Genomic DNA, 14,676 nt, shown 5'->3' with positions numbered 1-14,676 from the left:
GGATTTGGCTGAATCTAATCAGGGACAGTGATCTGAATCAACGAATCAAATCACTGCCTCCAATTTGGGCCAAATCTGAATTGAATATGACCCATTTCACACACCCCTACTGCAAGGCATCAAAAGCCTGGTAAATGTCAACTGCCTGAAAAAAAATACCCAAGACAGCAGTACTTGCTCTTGGTGTCAAATTCATCTGGCCCTGTGGGCCAGACCTTTCCCTCAGCCTGCCAGAACCAATACACACAGTGCTCATGCAGGGCAGGGCCAGCACCATGCAAGGTCAGTCCAAGGTGCTGTGGGTCCCAAACTGGCTGGAGCAGGCACTGTGTGCAGCACGTGTCCCAGACCCTGTCCCTAGGGCTGTGTGAAATTTTGGCAGCTGTTTTGTTTTGGAGGCGTTTCAGCCCATTTCAGTGTCCGAAACACGAAATCCAAAACAAAACGGAAGGCTCCGAAATATCTCCGAAACTACACAAAACCATCCAAAATGTTTCAGACGTTTTGGAGGCGGGCTTGTAGGGAAATAGAAACTCAGAGGGGAGAGGGAGGGGAAAAGGACTACTCTGATATTGACATCTATAGCTGGTCAGTGTCTGCGATCTGTCCCTGAGATCCCTTCCAATCCCAGTGGTCTGGGGGAGGGACATCAACCTGCTGTCATCCTGTGTGCAGCTCCAGGGGCCTGTACCCCCCCAGAAGGAGTCTGGCACAACCGGGGGGTGCGGGATGACAGCATGCTGTCGCTGTCAGCCGGGGTCAGCGCCAGCACCTGAGTCTGTTTGGCGCAGCCCGTACCAAGCGCCGGAAAGAACCCAGGGCTGGCACTGGCCTTAGCCGGCAGTGGCAGCCTACTCTCATCCCACGCACAGACCTGGGAGCCCATGCCCCCTGGGAAGAGTCTGGCACAGCCCCACATCCCTCCTTTTAAAGTACCAGGAGACTGGGGCCAGGCGGGGAATGGGGCCAGGCAGGGCAGCCATGGGCACTTCTCTCATGGTTCCCCAGCACCAGGGCAGAGGCAGGCACAGCTGAAGGAGCTGCAGGAGAAGCTCCCATGGCTGCCCTGCCTGGCCCCATCCCCCTGGCACTTTAAAAAAAAAAAAAAAAAAATCCCTGCATTCACCAGCTGCAACATTGGTGATCAGGGCCTCTGAGGGCTCATGGCAGAACCCTCCTGTGCAGGACGGGGCAGTGGGGATTCCCGCCTGGCACCCATGCAGCAGCTGTCACATTGCATCATGCACTGTCTGGGAGCTGGAGCAGCTCCACCTCTCAGCCCAAGCCCAGCACCGCTAGCCCCAGAGGCCCCAGTTCCCAGACAGTGCACAGCACCCTGACAAGCCACGCTGCACCCATGCCATGGGGCAGCTGCCATGTGGGGGGGAGGGCGATCCCCAATTCCCCCACTGTGGCGGGGAAGGGGGAGTGGACCTCTGTCATGAACCCTCAGAGGCCCCGATTGCCAATGCTGCAGCTGGTGAGTACTGGGCTTCTTTGTTTTTTGTTTAAATGCCAGAATTCCTGGGCCAGGCCGGAAATAAGGCCGGGCAGGGCAGCCATGGGAACTTCTCCCGTGGCTCACCCTACCCAGGGAGAGGCAGCCAGAAGAGCCACCAGAGAACCTGCAGCCACCCAGCTGTGCCTACTTCTCCCTGGCTGATCCGTATCAGTGCCAAAACTCCAAAATAAATTCAGCCGAAACAAAACAGAAGTGATCCAAAACAAATCACCATCCCCCGAAACAGCAAAATCCATAACTGAAACGAAACAACCATTTCACACAGCCCTAGTGGACACCATGCGTGGGTTAATCTTGAGACTCGGGAAGCACCAGGGGCCAGATGATGGGGTTCTGCAGGCCAGATGCAGCCCTTACACTGTATCTTTGATACCCCTGATCTAACACAACATAAGTTAGGAAAGTAGGAAAAATGAAATGCTTGCTAATGACAGATAGTGAAACAGTAAGATGAAACCTGTTTACAATTTCAAGAATAACAAGCAAAAAAGCAGCTTCAGGAAGGCTTTCCAAATTTGCAAGATTAATACAAATAGAAAAATCAAATCACAGCTATAAAATACAGCATAATCTAATTGTTGAATCAACTGCTCTCTCAACATTTAGTATTTACCCACTCCCTTTAAGACTGGACTTGCATTCTGGCTAAAGAAGAAAAGTTAACATTTTGTCTCTTCCCTTACCATGGCACTATGCCTAAGAAAGTTCTCATACATACTGCCCAATCAAAGCAACTTGTTTAAAACATGAATACACTCAATGTTTTTCCCCATGCACTTAGACATGAAAAGCCAAACATTTCCAAAAGGAAGTTTGTAATGTAACACAAGAAAATCTGACATCTACAGGGTTAAATCACCCCAAAATCAGTTTGAAAGGGAATTGGCACTGCAGAAGGATAGGGAAACGAGCACTGCTAGGAAGACATACATGCACTACCTGCTCATCTACAGAAAAGCAGAGACTGCACCATGGTTCCCCCCCCACAAAAGCAAACAGAAGCTAGAAAACAGACCAGTCTGTTAACTCAATGATTCACTGGGCTTACTGACAGTTTTGTGCCACAAGTTTCTAAACTGACATGTCAAAACAATATACGCTAAAAAAATTACTAGTCTACTAAGAAGCAGTGGAGACTGAACAGCCAACAATAGTGTGAATCTTGGTGTGTAGGAGGCAAGAAAAGAGCAAAGGTTAGTTGTATAAAATTACATAAATGCAGGGGACAAATTTTGGCAGAAGATGGAAAAAAATTAAGAGGAGGTGGTAAAGAGTAATATGAAGAAAGAGAAGGAAGAACACAAGCAAACAGAGGTGAAGAATGAAGAGCAGGAACTTAAATGTGGGAAATGAAATAAAATAAAGCAGGCAGGCATAGAACCAGGAAGAGAAAGAACGCATACCATAATGCCAGCCTCAGGCATAACAGATCATGAGTCAGGCCCGGAAAACAAGATCATTGTGGGGAATGGGAGTAAGGGGGCAGGGATGATGAATTTAAAAAAAAAAAATGGAGCCTTTAAGGTACACTCAGCTCACACTTCCAAGTTTTTCTTCTTCTACAACCACAAAAATCTAGAAAATTCTGTAGGCTGCTACATGAAGACAGTCTTGGGTCATCTCTTACCTAAAACCATAGCAAATGAGCACACAGGGCATACTTTTTTTTCCAGCGATGTGCCAGAGATCTGCTGCTTCAGCGGAGCAGACTCGATTAATCAAGTCTGCTCCGCATGTAAGCTGAGGCGAACTGCACTGTGCTGTGTGCAGCTGTATAAATGCAGTTGCACATCAGCACGCAGAAAATGGTGACGGTGTGTTTTTTTTTTTTAACTAAACCACCTCCGAGGCTGTCACTTATACAACTGCCTGTGTTGCAGCACTGGGGGCTTTTCAAACCAACCAGTGCTGCAACGCATTCATGTGCAAGAATGTCCAGGATGGCAATACTAGTATAATAGAAACAATTTTAAGGCTACTAAATACCAGGACACACTTTCCAGCATTAAAATCAAATGACTGTTTCAGTGACATTTTCTATTAACTTGAATAATTTAGTTAACAAATTGAAATACAGTAGTTTCATTGGCGAAGCCTCTCATTCTTGTTTCTAGGGCTACTGAAAATGTGTTTGGTCTCTGAAAAGCTACGCTTCGTCATTCCAACAGAGGAATGGTCACCATAAATGACCCATTTCCCACTTCAGAAAGTCGCATATGAAAAACAGAGAATAGATTAAATGAAATATTCCACAGAAACAGCACAAAGATTTTCATCAGCTATGAACAGAAGCTTTAAGACAATCCATTCAATAAAGTGAGAAACTCTTTCTCTTTCTCTTTCCTAGAAAGCTCAGAGGCACCTGTTTAACATTTGAGAAGATTCCTCCTAGAGTTCCAATTTAATGCAAAGCAGATGATGAGAAAAGAGATTACAAAAATATAGTAGCATACAAAGTCACTGAAATAGAGGGGTTCTGGTACTAATGAATAAATTAACATTATGAAACTAACCTACAATTTCTTATTTAAACACTGGAGCATTATAAAAGGCATGCTAGTTTAAATGGTTATGTCAACTTCACACCAGTTCTCCTAGTCAACAGAACTGGAATTCCCCAAACAGAGCTCTCAACTGATGATCAAATCCCCTTACTGCCCTTTTGGCTCCAAACCTGGCTAGATGCCTCCAAAAGAGGTATCCGAGTTACTCCAAAGAACTCTTCCTAAAAGCAAAGCTCCAGTCAGAGTGAGTGATTAAACAAAAGCTGTCAAGAGCCAATAGATAGGACATTTTTTGTTAAACAAAGCACTACAGAGAATAATTTTCTCTGCTCACTCTCCTTGTTTCAACTGCTCTGAACAGGGTCTGAATACTTTTGATAAAAATCCACTGAAAGACAACTTCAGAATTATTTGATACTATACCTCTGCCAAAATGCTGTTTGTAATCTACAGTACCATGCTCTTGACAAAGCCCAAACATAATGAATTTCTTCCCATGTCAGTGTTTCTACACTAGGCAAGCCATTTCTTTGCCACACATCAAGTCAGTCTCCAAAATGTCATTCTACCCTACCTCCTTCTTGTGGGAGCACAGGAAGCTAACCAGGGTCATAAAAAGCTATGATCAGGTCTTCTGTACAAAGATCATCTACAGCAAGAACTTCATAAAGCAAGGTGCAGCAATGTTTTTGGGCAGAGCGCCAAAAACACCCACAACCTCGACTTACAAGATGTTGGTATGTCAGGGTCAGACAGCACAGAGCCACGAGGGGCCCAATACTTGTGGCAGTGCAACCCCAGCCCTTTCCCCTAGTCCAAACCGAGGTGTGCATGCACCTTCCACCAGCCATCAGCCAGGCTGGAGCTCTGCCTATAGCAGTGCAACTGCTAGCAGCCTCCTGGCTGCCCACCACAGCCAACCTTGCCAGGACTCTGCCACCTGCCATGGAGCCCGGGTTGCTCTCAGCAGGCAGGCTGCAAGCACCTGCATCAGGGTCCATGGAGCCCTAGCCCAGCTCACTGCTGGTGGTGGGTACATGCACACCTCAAGGTGGATGGCAGGGAAGGGGCCAAGGCTGCACTGCCACAACAAGAATTGGGCACCAGGCAGCTCCCCCGCCATTCACCAAGGTGCATGTGCCAAGCAAAATGCCTTTGTGTGCCACACTCTGGCACACATGCTAGGAGTTGCCTACTCCTGCCATAAAGCGAAGTCAGGAATAAAATCAGCAAGGCATGAAGAAGTCCAGCTGGTTTTCCAGCTATCCTCCCTCCAAATTTATCGAAATTCCTGCCTAAAGACTATTAAAAAATTAAAAAACTATTCTCTCATGCAATCATTCTATTCTTGCTCTATACTAAATAAAAACGAAGAATCACAACCAAGGAAAACGTATGTACAACATCTTTGATCACTCCAAATGCATCTGTTCCTTCAAGTCTTAAATGGGGGAAGAAGTGTCTTTCCATGTCCTCCTACAATGCATTACCCCACCCTGATCTCAGTGGGGTACTATAGCAGGAACAGACCTTGCTTCAGATACTACAGCTTTTCAAATGCCATGTAAAAAGCTGATAAAGAAGTGCTTCATAAATTTCAGATTCTGGTTTTACTGCTTGCACACTGTCTGTTCATCAAGATGGAAATGTTTTACTTTCCAGTCCAGATAACAAAACACTGAAGGTTACTGAATTACCCAGTCGTAAGTTTGCTCCTTCTTCCCCACCCCCAATCCACAAAAGGGATGAAGATTAACTACAAAAATGATTTGTAGGTGCAAGGCCAATTTAATTATTAATGAGGCCAGATGTTTCACAGAGCTTCCTTCCCCTGTAATTTCACAGAAAACAAATGCAGTGCACTACCATATTAAACATGCCATAAGGGAAATCATTAGATTTCACCTACCAGCTACCAAACCACTAACCTCGTTCTGTAATCCAGTTGTGCGTCAGGGAGAGTATGTATATCCATCTGAAGTAGGGTCACATGAAAATACCATGTTCATTGCTTCATTTCTTATGGAATAGACTATTTTCTTTGCACTGATATTTTCCAGCTATTTTGGGCTTACAGTTACCTTAGCTGGCAACCTGAGGAGACTGTACAACACGGGGCAAAACAAAATAAAACTTCTGTAGTCTTCTCATCCCAGAAAATCAGAAATCTATTCAAATGTATGGCTGCAGCTCTATTTTGACCACCAGGATGCTAAGGAGCAAACTCTGAAAGCCCTGGGAGAAACTTCCTCAAAAGAAAAATGCAGTGGACTCAATCCTCAGATCACACTGACTCCTTTGAAAGGAGGTCAGAATAAAGTCAGAGCTTCTGGAAAGAAGAGAGGATTTCTAACTACCTGCAGAGTCATGGAGGCAATGCTACTTTCATTAAAATCCGTCTTTAAAAAGTAATTCACTAGTCTGTACTGTACATGGTTACAGATGTTTACTCTTACAATGGGCAGCAATTAAAAACTCTTTAATTTACAAAAATTTGAGGTTTCAAGATTAAAACACTCACACGAATGCAACCCTTCAGGTGACAGACACGTATCTAACAAAGCCTCACTTCCAGAACCACTAACATCCATGAATACTGCTTATAAATATAAGCAGTATAAACTGACTTAACATTTTAACAGTAGTTTTGCACAATCAGCATAATCCAAGACATCAGTATCTACTATTTTAACTGCAATATGAACTTGTGCTTCCACAGACCTGATTGGCAGCATATTCATAATTAGCATACTCTACTGATGAAGAAACTGAAGTTCTCTTACGTAAGCAACAATAATGGACCAAATATTACATTCTAGTAGAATTAGAATAGGTTCTCTGCTACAAATATCTCATATAAGGTTCTCCACTGCTCTTGGGAAAAGTGTCATTTCTTGCCATGCTGAACCTCTACTGGGACTTGTAGCATTATATACTGTATTTAAATAACATTAAATTGCCTCTAACAACTTCACGGTGATTGGTAATTAGCACATGTCACTTGACAGTTAACATGACTCTAGTCAAGTATCACAAGGCTAGTTCTATGAAAAGCAGCCAATTTGCATAGTATTTGCATAGGACAGCACCACAAGATCAGCTTTTTTTACATTTTGTCATTAGAGGAAAAAATATTTTAAACTTACAGTATGTTCTTGAAAATAAATTTTACAAAATTTGTACCAGTTGACTTCAAACTAAAAAGGAGCTAGAACGGCCCTCAAATCTGTCTTTTTGATCCGCACAATGTCAACACGCTGATATTTAGATTCCGCAAACAGCATTTGCTCTGGATTATCAATAACATAAAATATAACTCTGGGAGAGAGGAAAGTAGATCCTACAATGTCACTGAGCTTTCTTCTAATAATCTCAGCTTGGTGGTAAAAGCACACACACGTGTACAATTCCAGAGGTTATTTATCCTGAAATCTTGTTTCCCCGCTTAAATGTAGCTCAAATTCTGGGCCTCAACTTCCTAATTCCTGCTTTATAAACAAACAGACCAAATCTAACAGTCTACTTTGACATGGTGTATGGCCTATTTTAGAAATTTTACATTCAACTATATAGTAGCTCAGCAGCTTATAAATTAGAAAAAGTTCGAAAGAAGATATTATGACTCCCAAAAAACAAGATCATTCCTTAAATCCCAGTCATTGTGCAAGACATTTACAAGGCATTTTTATGGCCTTGGTGCATCCAAACATTTACTGTATCAGGACAGAGACGATAAGACAGACAAAATCTAATAACCACTCTCTGTTACAGACAAGTAACATATTTACTCAAAGCCAAGACAAGGCTCCCCACCCCCATTTCACACAATGGGAAAAAAAGCTGCGTTTTGGATCCAAGTACCAGGACTAGGCCCAAAAGCTACTGTCTGCCTCTACTCCCCACCCCCCCACTGCAGCAGTGCAGGGAAAGAGAGAAACAGATTAATTTAAGATGACCCTCCAGTAACTCTCTACACGGAAAATTATAACACACTTACAGTTTTCCACACACAAAAACTAATTATTGGGCAGTTCTGTCTTAAAAATCAGAGTCACCTTGGATTCAGATAAATGCAGCATATATATGTGTGCTGTGTGCAAGAGATCTTTGTATGCATGCTTCTGGCTCTGTGTATATACACACACACAACCTTTTGAAGAGTCCCTTTGAGGCCCCTGTGTTAGGTTTCAGTTCTTATTTCTTGCAGGATCCTAGCAATTTGTTTGTATAACAGAAAACTTCCAGATTAGTTGATGAAAGCCATAAAAGCTCTCCATTTTGGTAAGATTAAATCTTCACCGTCAAGGAGGTTAAAGTATAAAGTATTACATCTGCACAGTACACACTGGTTTTCATCCGTGGATCAAAACAGACTTTACAAATATTACTTTAACTCAGGACTGTCCAACTGGCAGCTTACAGGTTGCATGCAGCCCATAAAGGGTAAATATGCAGCCTCTGGGCTTTTACCCAGCCATTGCTTCCTCATCAATTTCTGGTTGCTGCTTCCTGCCTCGGTCCCAGGGGCAGATAGCACAGGAAAGTGAGCATGAGTCTGGGCTATGTGGGCAGGAGGGAAGTGGGGAAGAGGAAATAGGGGCCATGCACAACAGTGGCAGGGAGAGGGCACCCACATGGACATGTGTTGCCAAGACAGGAGGCGGAAGTGCATGCGGGGGTATAGAGAATCACATTTTCATACTTGCATTGTACAGTGGGTGGGAAGGGCATCCAAACAGCATGCCTGGTGTGGTCCTTGCTGATGTGGTATAGTCCCTAGCGGCTTAAATTGGACAGCCCGGATTTAATCTAACACTCCTGTGCAACAGGCTTTGCTAGCCACATTTTATATTTGAACAGGACAAACCCCAAAATAAAAGAAAATCTCCAACAGAGCTAAGAAGAGAACGTTTCCCAACCCCATGCACTCTACAAACAAACCCATTTTTTACGCCTTGAAGACTGAGGAATATAGCACACAAGTTAGTAATTAGTATGCATGAATTATATTGTAAAAACAAAGTAAAAGCAGTTCTAAGGGTAGCAAAGCATTATGTACAGGTAAGGAACAAACATGAAATTACATGTCTACATTTAAAGAAACCAGTTGCCTTTTTGGTCCTGTTTCAGTATCTACATTCCTTTCAGAGTCTGCTTCTGTGGAGGTATTTTTTACTTTGCATTTGCGCTTGCCTCTTGCCTCCACAAAGAAGTCTGGCACATACGCACTTCCAAAGTCCCACCACTGATAGCTGTTCTTCAATAGCCAAAGGGTGCAAGTATTACATTAAGAAAACAAAACTACTTTAACAGATTTCTGGGCTCTTGACTTTAAAACTACTTTTTAAAAGAAGTTTTATTTAAACGCACATGGAATTAACCAATATTCTTTGTTGCTGCAAGTGGTAAACCCAAACCCAAGTATACTTGGATTTATGCCATCAGGTTTCTGTGTTCTTCCACTGTCAACCCTTCCCCCCTCCCCCCCCCCAAAAAACCCAACCAAACAAACAACATTTTAGAAATATTACATTGTAAGCAAAGACAGACTAGTATGCCCAGTCTTTTCTCACCTCCTTAAGATTAAGAGTGTTATTTAATATAAAATGAAACCGTGCCAACTCCCCAAAGGACAAATGAGGTAACATTCTTGATCAGCAAGACATAAGGAGGCACTACAAGAAACTAAAGCCTCATCCTACTTTATGTGGTTTAAAATTTCTCAGTAATATGATACCCATAAACCAGAGGTTCCAATATCTTTGCATCTATACAAGGTCCATACCCCTTACACTATTTTTCCTGTGTATTTTAAACCCTTTTCCATAAAAATTATGCTTTCATCATGTGAGGGGAGATTTTATTGCTCAGCAGGACATTAAAGATGCAGCAAAACTGTACTGCAGATCCTAGACTTTGGAATCATAGGAAGTTAGGGTTGGAAGGGACCTCAGGAGGTCATCTAGTCCAACTCCCTGCTCAAAGCAGGACCATCCCCACAACTAGATCATCCTAGCCAAAGCTTTGTCTACCTGGGTTTTGAACACATCCAAGGATGGAGCTTCCCTCACTTGTCTGGGTGACTTGTCCCAGTGTTTTATTACCCTCTTAGTAAGAAAATTCTTCCTAATATCTAATCTAAACTTCCCTGACTACAACTTGAGACCGTTGCTCTCAACATTCACCACCAGCCACATATGTCGTAAGTTCTTTGGCACGATCTTCTCAAGTGCTCAAAAAGAGACAGAAGAAGACTTAAAATAGGAACTGTACTGAAAGTGCAATATAGCAAAACTTCTGAATTTAAGCTATTCTGTTGTATGGATAAAGCAGACTGTATCAGGAGCTACAATATATTTTCCAGTAATATAAAAGTATACATAAATAAATAAGATACCAGAGTGCATCTACAGTTTAGGGGTAAGAATAGTGTATTTTCACCTTACTTGAGACTACACAAGAAAAAAAAAACAGAAATATTATCCTCAAAAAGAGAGATAATTAGGTAAACGCATGAAGCTTAAAATCCCAGTTAGATTACACTTACCATTTTCATCTCCGGTTGTTTTCCGACTGTCATCTAGAGAAACATGCACCAGCTGCAGGATAAGGGGTCTCCGGGTGATAATCCCAGTACCTCTTGGGAGCAGATCCCTTCCCACAAGACTTTCCAGCACTGAACTCTTTCCACTGCTCTGAAAACGGGAAGAAAGCTACGTGACTGTCTTAAAATACTGAGACGCTGTTAATATTCATTCCACTGTGTGGCTGTAGCTTTCATCATTCACATATGTACAATGTCCATTCTTCCCTCTTCTATTCACTTTCCTAACCCTCATGTTACTTCAGACTTGTAGATAAAAAAGACACAAGCCACTGGTATCATGCTGTGCACCCAGATACAATATAAGGCAACATAGCAATAGGTTTGCCTCGTGTAATGTAATGAACAAACAAGTCTTCTTTCAACATTTATATTAAAACTTATACGTTATGAAAAAAAAAAAAGAAAAGAAAAAGAAAAAATTATCAGGATTGTCCCTACCCAAACTAGTTTGTCTGAAACAGCTGTCCCTATTCTATCTTTTAACAGTGGAGTAGGAAAAAGGAGGGTTATGAGAGTTAAGGTACAGGTGTGGGCCAGGGCTACTGATTTCCAAGCTCCAGCACTGACCATGCAACACCTATGGACAGTTACTTGAAGAAACCTGTAATGGCATTTGATGAAAAATGTGCTCACCTAATTTCCCTTGGTGCTAAAACCTTAGTTTTTTGGATCTGTGCTGGGCAACCCACATTTTAACAATTTGTAGCTGTTCTTTCTGCAGTTGTAAATAGAAAGTATGGGATTAAATGGTCCAGAACCCATATGAGACATTTTGGGATTGTACAACAATGCAAATACATTATAACACTGACTCAACAAAGCAGTGAGGGCAACGTCAGAATTTCCCTGGTCTTTTAATGGTTTGCTGACTGTAGGGAACACCCTGGGGTACCACAGGTTTCACAGTGCGTCAGAACATCATTTTTCTTCAAGACAGAAACACCATCAAGGCTGCTCTGAAATCCCAGATAGAGTTTCCGAGGATTCACTGTTTTGCTCCTGCATATAATTACCACTAACAAAGGTACTGCCCATCAAATTACACTGTCAGTAACACCTGTCTACATTGTCTTGCGGCATTTGTGCAGCTGTGATTGTTGGGCCCAGTAACCAAAACTTAACAAACAATTCCATTATGGAGGAACAGGCTACAGATTCCCCTGAGCCCTTGTCTACATCGGAAAGTTGACCAGAATAATTATTGTGAAATAAATTACTCCAAAATAGCTATTACAGAAGAGCTTCCTGTTCGGGCTCTATTCTGAAATAAAAGTGCTTCTTTCCAGGGAAGTGTACAAATTATACTGAAATAAGATGTCCAGGGAGAGAAATTCTTCCTAAATAGCTTAATACCCAACAGCTATTCCAGTTAGTTTCCCCATATAGACAAGCCTGTCAGTTGTGCTCATTCTCCAGGCCTGAAGAAAGTAAAAAGTGCATTTACCATGTCAAAAATGGGATTCTGAAAGGATGGGACACTGGCCTCAATAGTTCTCACCTAAATCACTTTTTTGAAGCATCACTGTACTGCAAGCAAATTTTTACAAGAAAAGCCCACAAACACATCCACACAAGCCCCTCTCTGTTTTTGGGAGGGAAGGGACAGCCTGTCTATTCCCAGATCTTGCAAAGGTTGGAGGGGGGTGGGGAGGAGAAGAAAGAGGGGAGAAGGATTCAATCAATGTTGTCAAACTCCAGTGCTGCTCCTCCACTTCTGGCTGCCCCTAAATGCATTATTCCCTACCACATAAGATCTTTTCTGGGTTAAAGACAACAGGGCTTTATGCCATGGCACCCACTCTAAGGTAGGCTGTAGATTAGCTAGTCAGCTTACTGCCTTATTAAGACTGCTAGATATTGGAAAGCCCAGACCCATCTCCTGACATGCTAAAAGGCACAGGAAAGGAGAAAAACAGGACCATCTTGCCATTGTTCAAGTCTGAGGGGTTCCAAATCACTCACAATGCCAAAAAGCCCAATCTTCCTAACTAGATGGAAAAGGTACCAGCGAACAGAGCTAACTGCAGTTTTTCCCAGTTGCCAAATAGGAATATTAGAAGGAATATTGGCACAAGTTTCAACTAATATGTGGACCCGCCACATGGAGCACTACACAAATACGCTAAAGCAATTGTTTAACATTATCAGAGCAATAGCATGCCAGTTTATAATCCAACAAAAAAGTGGAGACATCCCAGTTTTTAAAACTAACTGTTCTCTAAACTCAATACAATAGAAACAAACTGATGGAGATGCATTATTCAGATATCTGATAACAGTAAGGGAAAAACTCATGGTGCCTTATGATGATCCCTGGAGGAATCTTCTCCAAAAGCTTTACTTACATAACAGAGAGCACATTTTTTGTTCCCAAAATTATTTTCTTCCGAGGGTAGGTTTGAGACACTAAGACACTAGGGTGAAACAGACCGATTACAAAATGGTCAGGAGAAATAGGGGGGAAGCTACCATTCAGTGGGAGAACAAGAGGCCTGGAAGCACACACAAGTCAAAAACAGAGAAATGTTGTACCCTGCTCAGCTCTGCCCATTCTTCCAAAATGAGCTGGAAGCAGCTCCTAAAATAGTCAATGTTAACAGAGCCACTAAAACTGCCAATTTAATGAATCATTAAAACCCTATCGCAGTAGTCTCCAACCTTTTAAAGTAGAAGATCACCTTTGGCATTTGAAAATCAACCCAAATGTACCATGCTTCCCACCAGTAAGTCTGTGGGGAGGAAAGGAGCGGGGAAGGAGATGGAGAAAAAAATATTTAGGAGCCCACCTCTCCAGTAGGTAAGCCTGTGGGGGAAGCAGCAAAGCAAATCAAGGTCCCAACCCTAGCCCCACTTCCTCCTTCACTTGGGGGTGGGGGGGAGAGGGAGGAGGCCTTAATCTGGCCCCAGCCACCTTCCCTCTGCCATGGACTGACCTGCTGGGCTGCGGCATGCACATGCACCCGGGCCCTCAGTCCCCCACCCCAGCCTCAAATCAACTCCAAGAGGCTCGAAGGTTGACCGGTAAATCAAGATCCACTGGTTGGTGACCACTGGGTCCAGGATAGAGTGCGTGTGCAATTACAGTTTCTGTTACAGCTGTCATTTTTTTTCTAGCCATCTGCTGACTCTGTATGAAAAAGCAATGCTGTTCACATTGTGGAGGGATTTTTTATGGCCCTAAAAGCCCTAAAGAAAACCCTGTAATTTCTACAAATGGAAGGTTCCAGGTACTACTCAACCCGACCCATCTCAGCAGATGACTTCTTGCTTTCAAGGCACCATATAAATGGCTAATTAACCTCAGTTTCACTTTGCTGCTTCTGCTCCAAACAAGTACCAGACAGTCAAAGCAGAATTGTGGGGGGAGGGGCCTCCACACAAAAGAGAAACAACTCCACATAAAACCATAGCTGCAACAGATAAGAACAAGAGATCTAGAATTGCAAATGCATGATCCTTTTTCAGGCTCTACCTGCTCTCGGGATTTGCCACAATCCTATCCAGCACTGGACATTCATTAATACAGCCACACAAGTGTAAAGCCTATTGCTTCCATGAGTAGACTTTTCTGCTCAAACATCATGAACTTCACCAATAAAAGGAAAATACAGCTGCACCAGACATTAGGGGTGTGTCCAGACGAGGGTGCATGTGCCTCTTGCCCCATCCCAAACCCCTCTGAGGTGGAGCAGCAGACATGTGTAGGAGCAAAAAAAAATGTTCCCCACGCTGTAAGTTGGCAGCATGGGGAGAAAATTAGACCCATTGATGGGGTCTAAAAAAAGCGAAGTTTAAAGAAGTGGAGCAGGGCGTGGTCTCGGACCGTAGGCAACCGGAGGCTGGATCCTCCATGGAGATTTTCTGGCTGTCAGAGCATCTCTAAGGTTGGCCCCTCGCCCAAGTGCTCAAACACACGGCCGGTGAGGCCGCATGTTTCAGCACCAGGGCTCCGGTGACAGCGAGTAAGGCGTCGGGGTGGCTGGATGGGACCATGGGGGGGACCCCCCATGGCCCCGCCCATTTCCCCAGCCCCCTATCCCCCT

At 43.3% G+C, this 14,676-nt stretch overlaps 1 protein-coding gene across 4 annotated transcripts in view; it reads right to left on the bottom strand.

Annotated features, from left to right (window-relative positions):
• Window positions 1–14,676, bottom strand: part of DNM1L (dynamin 1 like) — a 60,219-nt gene that overhangs the window by 37,478 nt on the left and 8,065 nt on the right. For all 4 annotated transcript variants that reach the window (XM_019544641.1, XM_019544643.1, XM_019544642.1 and 1 more), the window contains exon 2: window positions 10,574–10,721. In XM_019544641.1, the coding sequence (XP_019400186.1) occupies window positions 10,574–10,721 (148 nt within the window). The remainder of the gene's footprint in view (window positions 1–10,573; window positions 10,722–14,676) is intronic.

This window comes from Crocodylus porosus, unplaced genomic scaffold (assembly GCF_001723895.1).
Source record: "Crocodylus porosus isolate Cpor-Errol unplaced genomic scaffold, CroPor_comp1, whole genome shotgun sequence".
In the NCBI taxonomy this organism is placed as follows: domain Eukaryota; kingdom Metazoa; phylum Chordata; order Crocodylia; family Crocodylidae; genus Crocodylus; species Crocodylus porosus.
This window is presented reverse-complemented; position numbering and strand designations above follow the sequence as displayed.